This window comes from Anolis sagrei, chromosome 1, assembly GCF_037176765.1.
Source record: "Anolis sagrei isolate rAnoSag1 chromosome 1, rAnoSag1.mat, whole genome shotgun sequence".
Classification (NCBI taxonomy): domain Eukaryota; kingdom Metazoa; phylum Chordata; class Lepidosauria; order Squamata; family Dactyloidae; genus Anolis; species Anolis sagrei.
The window spans coordinates 8,289,761-8,301,728 of NC_090021.1; the positions used below are offsets into that span (position 1 = coordinate 8,289,761).

Below are 11,968 nucleotides of genomic sequence, written 5' to 3' on the forward strand. Positions count from 1 at the left end.
AGCATAAGGGAATATTCAGCGCAAGGGAATCATAGAATCAAAGAGTTGGAAGAGACCTCATGGGCCATCCAGTCCAACCCCATTCTGCCAAGAAGCAGGAATATTGCATTCAAAGCACTCCTGACAGATGGCCATCCAGCCTCTGTTTAAAAGCTTCCAAAGAGAGAGCCTCCACCACACTCCGGGGCAGAGAGTTCCACTGCTGAATCATAGAATCATAGAATCAAAGAGTTGGAAGAGACCTCATGGGCCATCCAGTCCAACCCCATTCTGCCAAGAAGCAGGAATATTGCATTCAAATCACCCCTGACAGATGGCCATCCAGCCTCTGTTTAAAAGCTTCCAAAGAAGGAGCCTCCACCACACTCCGGGGCAGAGAGTTCCACTGCTGAATCATAGAATCAAAGAGTTGGAAGAGACCTCCTGGGCCATCCAGTCCAACCCCATTCTGCCAAGAAGTAGGAATATTGCATTCAAATCACCCCTGACAGATGGCCATCCAGCCTCTGTTTAAAAGCTTCCAAAGAAGGAGCCTCCACCACACTCCGGGGCAGAGAGTTCCACTGCTGAATCATAGAATCATAGAATCAAAGAGTTGGAAGAGACCTCATGGGCCATTCAGTCCAACCCCATTCTGCCAAGAAGTAGGAATATTGCATTCAAATCACCCCTGGCAGATGGCCATCCAGCCTCTGTTTAAAAGCTTCCAAAGAAGGAGCCTCCACCACACTCCGGGGAAGAGAGTTCCACTGCTGAACGGCTCTCACAGTCAGGAAGTTCTTCCTCATGTTCAGATGGAATCTCCTCCCTTGTAGTTTGAAGCCATTGTTCCATTGCGTCCTATTATTATTATTATTATTAAACTTTATTTGTACCCCGCTAGCATCTCCCGAAGGATTCGATGCGGCTTACACAGGCCGAGGCCTCAACACACAACACAACAATACAATCTAAGCAAATCACACAATTAAAAACAGAATAAAGCAAAATAAACAACAGGCACAATACAGTAAACACAATAAAACTGGGCCGGGCCAGAGCAATGGGTACAAAATTAAAAGTGCTGATGTAACAGGAGGTGTATATAGGGCTTCCAGGGCAAGTGCGATGTGCGATGTGCAGCAATCATTGGTTCTCTTAAAGTGCTTATGGGACTTGGTGGTGGAGATTTCCTAATCTGGGAAGGCGCATCGGAAAAGCCAGGTCTTCAAGTTCTTTCTGAAGGCAGCCAATGTAGGGGCCTGTCTAAGGTCTTTGGGGAGGGTGTTCCAGAGTCGGGGGGCCACCACGGAAAAGGCCCTGTCCCGCGTCCCCACCAAGCGCGCTTGCGACACCGGTGGGATCACGAGCAGGGCCTCTCCAGATGACCAAAGAGAACGTGTGGGTTCGTAGATGGAGATGCGGTCACGCAGGTAGGCTGGTCCCAAACCGTTCAGGGCTTTGTAGGTAAGCACCTGCACCTTGAATTGGGCTCGGAAAATAAATGGCAGCCAGTGGAGCTCCTTAAACAGGAGGGTTGACCTCTCTCTGTAAGGGGCTCCAGTTAGCTTCCTAGTCTCCAAGGAAGCAGAAAACCAGCTTGCTCCCTCCTCCCTGTGGCTTCCTCTCACATATTTATACATGGCTATCATATCTCCTCTCAGTCTTCTCTTCTTCAGGCTAAACATGCCCATCTCCTTAAGCCGCTCCTCATAGGGCTTGTTCTCCAGATCCTTAATCATTGCAGTGGGGCCTTATCGCTTTGTCTCTTTCTCAGCTGAAGACCGCTGCAGAAGACCTGGTTGTGCCGGTGTGCATTGCTTCAAATCTTGCCAGATACTTCCAAGAAGCTGGTATCTGATTTCTCAAATAGACATCTAACACCAGACATGGGACTGATCTGCTCTAATTATGCAGTATGGCTACTCCTAGGGCGCAATGGAGCAATGGCTTCAAACTACAAGAGAGGAGATTCCATCTGAACATGAGGAAGAACTGGTTCAAGATTGGGAAAGGCGTCCGGCAAGGCTGCATCCTCTCACCCAACCTTTTTAACTTGTATGCAGAACACATCATGCGATGTGCGGGGCTGGATGAATGCAAAGCTGGGGTGAAAATTGCTGGAAGAAACATTAACAACCTCAGATATGCAGATGACACCACTCTGATGGCCGAAAGCGAGGAGGAGCTGAGGAGCCTTCTAACCAAGGTGAAAGAAGAAAGCGCAAAAGCCGGGTTGCAGCTAAACGTCAAAAAAACCAAGATTATGGCAACAAGAATGATTGACAACTGGAAAATAGAGGGAGAAACCGTGGAGGCCGTGACAGACTTTGTATTTCTAGGTGCAAAGATGACTGCAGATGCAGACTGTGGCCAGGAAATCAGAAGACGCTTCCTTCTTGGGAGGAGAGCAATGTCCAGTCTCGATAAAATAGTGAAGAGTAGAGACATCAGACTGGCAACAAAGATCCATTGCCTAGTCAAAGCCATGGTATTCCCTGTAGTCACCTACGGATGTGAGAGCTGGACCTTCGGGAAGGCTGAGCGAAGGAAGATCGATGCTTTTGAGCTGTGGTGTTGGAGGAAAGTTCTGAGAGTGCCTTGGACTGCGAGAAGATCCAACCAGTCCATCCTCCAGGAAATAAAGCCCGACTGCTCACTGGAGGGAAAGATACTAGAGATAAAGTTGAAGTACTTTGGTCACATCATGAGGAGACAGCAAAGCCTAGAGAAGACAATTATGCTGGGGAAAGTGGAAGGCAAAAGGAAGAGGGGCCGACCAAGGACAAGATGGATGGATGGCATCCTTGAAGTGACTGGACTGACCTTGAGGGAGCTGGGGGTGGTAACGGCCGACAGGGAGCTCTGGCGTGGGCTGGTCCATGAGGTCACGAAGAGTCGGAGACGACTGAACGAATGAACAACAACAACATGAGGAAGAACTTCCTGACTGTGAGAGCCGTTCAGCAGTGGAACTCTCTGCCCCGGAGTGTGGTGGAGGCTCCTTCTTTGGAAGCTTTTAAACGGGCTGGATGGCCATCTGTCAGGGGTGATTTGAATGCAATATTCCTGCTTCTTGGCAGAATGGGGTTGGACTGGATGGCCCAAGAGGTCTCTTCCAACTCTTTGATTCTAGGATTCTATGCACTGGAGTCTCACGCAAACGGATTGTGATTGAGAAAGATGAGAAAGAACTTATTTATTGGTTGTCTGGAGAAACCTTTGCCAACCGGCCGGACACCAAGGTCAGACTTCATTAAACTAATTCTCACATCAGCCACTCCTTGGAACATTGTGCTCTCTTTCCTCACACCGCCACAAGATCTCTGCAACAATGCCTCAAAATATTTTCCAATTGAATCCTGTTGAATCTCCTCCTGGCCAGCTGATGTACAAGCAGGGTGGGAAAATGCAATAGCATCGGTCTAACAGATTGCATTACTGGTATGTGGCAGGTACTGGCTTGTTCGGTAGACTCTCCTCTACAGTTCCATTTTGGAGGGTTGAATGAAAAGTAATGCCTCCACCTTTGTAACTCCTCAACAGATGGCAGTACTGGTATGCGGAAGGTACTGGCTTATTCAGTAGACTCTCCTCTACAGTTCCATTTTGGAGGGTTGAATGAAAAGTAATGCCTCCACCTTTGTAACTCCTCAACAGATGGCAGTACTGGTATGCGGCAGGTACTGGCTTGTTCGGTAGACTCTCCTCTACAGTTCCATTTTGGAGGGTTGAATGAAAAGTAATGCCTCCACCTTTGTAACTCCTCAACAGATGGCAGTACTGGTATGCGGCAGGTACTGGCTTGTTCGGTAGACTCTCCTCTACAGTTCCATTTTGGAGGATTGAATGAAAAGTAATGCCTCCACCTTCGGAACTCCTCAACAGATGGCAGTACTGGTATGTGGCAGGTACTGGCTTGTTCGGTTGACTCTCCTCTACAGTTCCATTTTGGAGGGTTGAATGAAAAGTAATGCCTCCACCTTTGTAACTCCTCAACAGACGGCAGTACTGGTATGCGGCAGGTACTGGCTTGTTCGGTAGACTCTCCTCTACAGTTCCATTTTGGAGGGATGAATGAAAAGTAATGCCTCCACCTTTGTAACTCCTCAACAGATGGCAGTACTGGTATGTGGCAGGTACTGGCTTGTTCGGTAGACTCTCCTCTACAGTTCCATTTTGGAGGGATGAATGAAAAGTAATGCCTCCACCTTTGTAACTCCTCAACAGATGGCAGTACTGGTATGTGGCAGGTACTGGCTTGTTCGGTAGACTCTCCTCTACAGTTCCATTTTGGAGGGTTGAATGAAAAGTAATGCCTCCACCTTTGTAACTCCTCAACAGATGGCAGTACTGGTATGCGGCAGGTACTGGCTTGTTCGGTGGACTCTCCTCTACAGTTCCATTTTGGAGGGTTGAATGAAAAGTAATGCCTCCACCTTTGTAACTCCTCAACAGATGGCAGTACTGGTATGTGGCAGGTACTGGCTTGTTCGGTAGACTCTCCTCTACAGTTCCATTTTGGAGGGTTGAATGAAAAGTAATGCCTCCACCTTTGTAACTCCTCAACAGATGGCAGTACTGGTATGTGGCAGGTACTGGCTTGTTCGGTAGACTCTCCTCTACAGTTCCATTTTGGAGGGTTGAATGAAAAGTAATGCCTCCACCTTTGTAACTCCTCAACAGATGGCAGTACTGGTATGCGGCAGGTACTGGCTTGTTCGGTAGACTCTCCTCTACAGTTCCATTTTGGAGGATTGAATGAAAAGTAATGCCTCCACCTTCGTAACTCCTCAACAGATGGCAGTACTGGTATGTGGCAGGTACTGGCTTGTTCGGTTGACTCTCCTCTACAGTTCCATTTTGGAGGGTTGAATGAAAAGTAATGCCTCCACCTTTGTAACTCCTCAACAGATGGCAGTACTGGTATGCGGCAGGTACTGGCTTGTTCGGTAGACTCTCCTCTACAGTTCCATTTTGGAGGGATGAATGAAAAGTAATGCCTCCACCTTCGTAACTCCTCAACAGATGGCAGTACTGGTATGTGGCAGGTACTGGCTTGTTCGGTAGACTCTCCTCTACAGTTCCATTTTGGAGGGTTGAATGAAAAGTAATGCCTCCACCTTCGTAACTCCTCAACAGATGGCAGTACTGGTATGCAGCAGGTACTGGCTTGTTCGGTAGACTCTCCTCTACAGTTCCATTTTGGAAGGATGAATGAAAAGTAATGCCTCCACCTTCGTAACTCCTCAACAGATGGCAGTACTGGTATGTGGCAGGTACTGGCATGTTCGGTAGACTCTCCTCTACAGTTCCATTTTGGAGGGTTGAATGAAAAGTAATGCCTCCACCTTTGTAACTCCTCAACAGATGGCAGTACTGGTATGCTGAAAGTACTGGCTTGTTCGGTAGACTCTCCTCTACAGTTCCATTTTGGAGGGTTGAATGAAAAGTAATGCCTCCACCTTCGTAACTCCTCAACAGATGGCAGTACTGGTATGTGGCAGGTACTGGCTTGTTCGGTAGACTCTCCTCTACAGTTCCATTTTGGAGGGTTGAATGAAAAGTAATGCCTCCACCTTTGTAACTCTTCAACAGATGGCATTACTGGTATGCAGCAGGTACTGGCTTGTTCGGTAGACTCTCCTCTACAGTTCCATTTTGGAGGGTTGAATGAAAAGTAATGCCTCCACCTTCGTAACTCCTCAACAGATGGCAGTACTGGTATGCAGCAGGTACTGGCTTGTTCGGTAGACTCTCCTCTACAGTTCCATTTTGGAGGGTTGAATGAAAAGTAATGCCTCCACCTTCGTAACTCCTCAACAGATGGCATTACTGGTATGCAGCAGGTACTGGCTTGTTCGGTAGACTCTCCTCTACAGTTCCATTTTGGAGGGTTGAATGAAAAGTAATGCCTCCACCTTCGTAACTCCTCAACAGATGGCAGTACTGGTATGCAGCAGGTACTGGCTTGTTCGGTAGACTCTCCTCTACAGTTCCATTTTGGAGGGTTGAATGAAAAGTAATGCCTCCACCTTTGTAACTCTTCAACAGATGGCATTACTGGTATGCAGCAGGTACTGGCTTGTTCGGTAGACTCTCCTCTACAGTTCCATTTTGGAGGGTTGAATGAAAAGTAATGCCTCCACCTTCGTAACTCCTCAACAGATGGCAGTACTGGTATGCTGAAAGTACTGGCTTGTTCGGTAGACTCTCCTCTACAGTTCCATTTTGGAGGGTTGAATGAAAAGTAATGCCTCCACCTTTGTAACTCCTCAACAGATGGCAGTACTGGTATGCGGCAGGTACTGGCTTGTTCGGTAGACTCTCCTCTACAGTTCCATTTTGGAGGGTTGAATGAAAAGTAATGCCTCCACCTTTGTAACTCTTCAACAGATGGCATTACTGGTATGCAGCAGGTACTGGCTTGTTCGGTAGACTCTCCTCTACAGTTCCATTTTGGAGGGTTGAATGAAAAGTAATGCCTCCACCTTCGTAACTCCTCAACAGATGGCAGTACTGGTATGCAGCAGGTACTGGCTTGTTCGGTAGACTCTCCTCTACAGTTCCATTTTGGAGGGTTGAATGAAAAGTAATGCCTCCACCTTCGTAACTCCTCAACAGATGGCATTACTGGTATGCAGCAGGTACTGGCTTGTTCGGTAGACTCTCCTCTATAGTTCCATTTTGGAGGGTTGAATGAAAAGTAATGCCTCCACCTTCGTAACTCCTCAACAGATGGCAGTACTGGTATGCAGCAGGTACTGGCTTGTTCGGTAGACTCTCCTCTACAGTTCCATTTTGGAAGGATGAATGAAAAGTAATGCCTCCACCTTCGTAACTCCTCAACAGATGGCAGTACTGGTATGTGGCAGGTACTGGCATGTTCGGTAGACTCTCCTCTACAGTTCCATTTTGGAGGGTTGAATGAAAAGTAATGCCTCCACCTTCGTAACTCTTCAACAGATGGCAGTACTGGTATGCGGAAAGTACTGGCTTGTTCGGTAGACTCTCCTCTACAGTTCCATTTTGGAGGGTTGAATGAAAAGTAATGCCTCCACCTTTGTAACTCCTCAACAGATGGCAGTACTGGTATGTGGCAGGTACTGGCTTGTTCGGTAGACTCTCCTCTACAGTTCCATTTTGGAGGGTTGAATGAAAAGTAATGCCTCCACCTTTGTAACTCCTCAACAGATGGCAGTACTGGTATGTGGCAGGTACTGGCTTGTTCGGTAGACTCTCCTCTACAGTTCCATTTTGGAGGGTTGAATGAAAAGTAATGCCTCCACCTTCATAACTCCTCAACAGATGGCAGTACTGGTATGCGGCAGGTACTGGCTTATTCGGTAGACTCTCCTCTACAGTTCCATTTTGGCGGGTTGAATGAAAAGTAATGCCTCCACCTTCGTAACTCCTCAACAGATGGCAGTACTGGTATGCGGCAGGTACTGGCTTGTTCGGTAGACTCTCCTCTACAGTTCCATTTTGGAGGGATGAATGAAAAGTAATGGCTCCACCTTCGTAACTCCTCAACAGATGGCAGTACTGGTATGTGGCAAGTACTGGCTTGTTTGGTAGACTCTCCTCTACAGTTCCATTTTGGAGGGATGAATGAAAAGTAATGCCTCCACCTTTGTAACTCCTCAACAGATGGCAGTACTGGTATGCGGAAAGTACTGGCTTGTTCGGTAGACTCTCCTCTACAATTCCATTTTGGAGGGTTGAATGAAAAGTAATGCCTCCACCTTCGTAACTCCTCAACAGATGGCAGTACTGGTATGTGGCAGGTACTGGCTTGTTCGGTAGACTCTCCTCTACAGTTCCATTTTAGCGAGAAGCCTTACCATTGAGCTGTTGTGTTGTTAAAGTGCGAAGTATGGAACCCTGCGCAGATGGTTGGTCAATGCAACTTAAGCAATGTGCAGTCATTGAATTCTTGGCAGCAGAAGGTGTCACCCCAAAGGAGATTCATCAGAGAATGCAAGCTGATGATGGTGATTGTGTTGATGTGAATACTGTGCATTGTTAGGCGAGTAAGTTTAATGTATGTTGAGGTGGGAACATCTGACTTGCATGCCAAACAAAGAGTAGGATGTCCTGTGACAGCAACTACCGAGTTTCACAAGCGAAAGGTTGACAGATTGATTCAAGATGATCATCGTATCACTCAAGAGAGAAATTTCAAGCATAATCGGCATTTCACAAGAACGCGTGGGTCATTATCGCTTTGCTTGGTTTCGGAAGATCTGTGCACAATGGGTATCCAGGATGAGAGAACTGTGAGATGCTGGTTGCGGAAAGAGAGTGTCAACTCCTTCCGTGATGGCTTCAGAAAACTTGTTCATCGTTGGCAGAAATCTATCCAATTGTCTAGTGATTATGTGGGAGAGTTAATAGTGGTATTCAAAGAGAACATTCCAAGGTTTATTTCTGCATTTGATTTATTAAAATATTCCCATCCAAGCCCAAGTAACGAAGGTGGGGGCATTACTTTTCATTCAACCCTCGTATGGTGTGCTCCACCCTGAGTCCCCTGCAGGGTGAGAAGGGCGGAATAGAAATGTTTTAAATAAATAAGTAAATAATTTAATGGGGTGATTCCCCATCCTGAGAAGACCAGAACCCAAATAGGTTTTGCTCAGGGTCAGGAGCCACTTTGAATGGCGTCCTCCTCGCTATAGTTTCATCTTCTGAAAACTACAAAATGCTGCATTATACTTTCTGTGAGCATCTAATTTCCTCAACTGGGAGAATTGAAAAAAACAACTCAATAAAAACCCCAAGAACTTGTAAAGCTGTTCCTATGAACTCTAATTTTAGAAACATTTCACCAGCTTTTGCTCGATTTGCTAAATTTGCACAGTAACAGCTTCTCTCCGCACCCAGCTGCAAAACCAATGTGAGGTCATCTCAGCTCTTCCTTCTGCCTTATGACAGTCAAGAAGGACAACATGAAGGCAAGGTGCTATGGAGCAGGTATGGGCACCCCCGGCAGATGGCCGTCCAGCCTCTGTTTCAAAGCCCCCAAAGAAGGAGCCTACACCACACTCCATGGCAGAGAGTTCCAGTGCTAAACGGCTCTCACAGTCAGGAAGTTCTTCCTCATGTTCAGGTGGAATCTCCTGTAGTTTGAAGTCATTGCTCTATTGGGTCTTAGTCTCCAGGGCAGGAGAAAACAAGCTTGTTCCCTCCTCCCTGTGGCTTCCTCTCACATATTTAAACATGGTCATCATGCCTCCTCTCAGCCTTCTCTTCTGAAGGCTAAAAATGCCCAGCTCTTTAAGCCGCTCCTCATAGGGTTTGTTCTGCAGACCCTTGATCATTTGAGACACTTCCCAGCTTGTCAACATCTCCCTTCAGTCACGGTGCCCAGAATTGGACACGGTATTCCAGGTGTTGTTGTAGGTTATTTCGGGCTATATGGCCATGGTCTAAAGGCATTCTCTCCTGACATTTCTAAACATGCTCAGCTCCTTAAGCAGCTCCTCATAGGGATTGTTCTCCAGACCCTTTATCATTTTAGTCGCCCTCCTCTGGACACATTCCAGCTTGTCAATATTTCTCTTGAGTTGTGGTGCCCAGAATTGGACACAATATTCCAGGTGTGGTCTAACCAAAGCGGAATAGAGCATGGGGAGCATGACTTCCCTAGATCTAGATACTATGCTCCTATTGATGCAGGCCAAAATCCCATTGGCTTTTTTTGCCGCCACATCACATTGTTGGCTCATGTTTAACTTGTTGTCCACAAGGACTCCAAGATCCATGTGCCAACTTTGGCCCTCTTCCAGGTGTTTTGGACTCCAGGTGGGAGTTGAAGTCCAAAACACCTGGAGGGTCCAAGTTGGTCCATGGCTCCTCTAGACCAGTGGTTCTCAACCTGGGGTCCCCAGATGTTTTGGCCTACAACTCCCAGAAATCCCAGAAGGTTTACCAGCTGTTAGGATTTCTGGGAGTTGAAGGCCAAAAACATCTGGGGACCCCAGGTTGAGAACCACTGTTCTAGCAGGACCCTACCGTTTAGACCAGGCATGGGCCAACTTTGGCCCTCTTCCAGGTGTTCGGGACTCCAGGTGGGAGTTGAAGTCCAAAACACCTGGAGGGTCCAAGTTGGTCCATGGCTCCTATAGACCAGTGGTTCTCAACCTGGGGTCCCCAGATGTTTTGGCTTACAACTCCCAGAAATCCCAGAAGGTTTACCAGCTGTTAGGATTTCTGGGAGTTGAAGGCCAAAAACATCTGGGGACCCCAGGTTGAGAACCACTGTTCTAGCAGGACCCTACCGTTTAGACCAGGCATGGGACAACTTTGGCCCTCTTCCAGGTGTTTGGGACTCCAGGTGGGAGTTGAAGTCCAGAACACCTGGAGGGTCCAAGTTGGTCCATGGCTCCTCTAGACCAGTGGTTCTCAACCTGGGGTCCCCAGATGTTTTTGGCCTACAACTCCCAGAAATCCCAGCCAGTTTACCAGCTGGTAGGATTTCTGGGAGTTGAAGGCCAAAAACATCTGGGGACCCCAGGTTGAGAACCACTGTTCTAATAGGACCCTACCGTTTAGACCAGGCATGGGCCAACTTTGGCCCTCTTCCAGGTGTTTTGGACTCCAGGTGGGACTTGAAGTCCAAAACACCTGGAGGGTCCAAGTTGGTCCATGGTTCCTCTAGACACTATTGATGCAACCGTTGCTTTTTTGAGCTTCCCGCATCACAATGTTGCTTCATGTCCACCTTGTGGCCTCCTAAGACTCCTAAATCCCTTTCGCATGGACTGTTTCCAATCTAGGTGTCACCCATTCCATATCTGCTCAGAGACAGTTCCCATAGATATGCTCTCCACTTCACAAAAGCAATGCCACATCCCACACGGCAAAACACAGGCCACCACCTTCAAAGGGGTTACGCGCATATTCCTAGGTTAAGGAAGCAACGGGAAAGCAAGGGAGGCACCACAAAGCAGATGTTAGGCATCGGGGTTAGAGCAAACGAGGGTTCACGGTTCAAGCACACTCCAGAGTGGGATAACGCACGTATCCCGGTCATTAGGCGAGCCTAATGACTCAAGTTACCTCTGTGGGGACCTTTGGGCACTGAGACATGCAAGGAGGGGTGGATACCGTTGAAGAGTTAAGAAACACAGAAACATAAAGGAAAAGAGAAACAATGGAAAAAATTAACATGGCAAATCATCTGCTTCCATTAAAAGGCTCCGTTAAATCACCCAAATGTGTCTTCTCTTCGTGGACAATTGGAATAGAATGGTTACAATTTCTTCGATTGTAAGACATACTACTTTACCATATGAATTGTCTCTAAAATTGGGCTGTGTTTTGGAATCAACACTGCTTTTGTATACATATAAACAAAACTCAATACAGGCACCTATGTATGTATTTTTCTATGTATGTATCTGCCTATGTTCGGACGTATTTTCCAAGATGCCTCCCACATGCAGAGAGCCCTGTGACTCCCACCAATCTTGGCACATAGACCCCCCCCCCATGACCAACTTTACATATTAGCAAGGTTTTTGGGGGGATGACTTTGGATGATGGGATTTGTAGTTCACCCACATCCAGAGACCACTGTGAATCCCACCAATGATGGATCTGGACAAAACTTGGCACATACTCAACTTTACATATTGGTGTAAAGTTTTACACATCTCTTTTTTGGAGGAGATGACCTTGGACGATGGGAGTTGTAGTTGACTCAACACCAGAGGCCACTGTGACCCCCACCAATGATGGATCTGGACCAAATTTGGCACATGGGCCCTACATGACCAACTTTACATATTGGTAGGGTTTTGGGGAGGGTGTATGTGGATGTTGGGAGTTGTAATTCGCCCACATACAGAAACCACTGTGAACCCCACCAATGATGGATCTAGGCTAAACTTGGTGCATAGTCCCTATATGACCAACTTTACATATTGGCAGGGGGTTTGGGGGGGAAGAAGGGGGTGACCTTTGACAGGAGTTGTAGTTCATC

General features: G+C 47.2%; 1 protein-coding gene across 2 annotated transcripts in view; it reads right to left on the reverse strand.

Moving 5' to 3' along the window:
* Positions 1-11,968, reverse strand: part of KIF13B (kinesin family member 13B) — a 268,692-nt gene that overhangs the window by 29,203 nt on the left and 227,521 nt on the right. The window contains exon 36 of one of the 2 annotated variants that reach the window (XM_067462696.1): positions 11,044-11,064. The exons of the other annotated variant lie outside the window; for it this stretch is intronic. Within the exon in view, the coding sequence (XP_067318797.1) occupies positions 11,044-11,064 (21 nt within the window). The remainder of the gene's footprint in view (positions 1-11,043; positions 11,065-11,968) is intronic. 2 annotated transcript variants of the gene reach the window in all.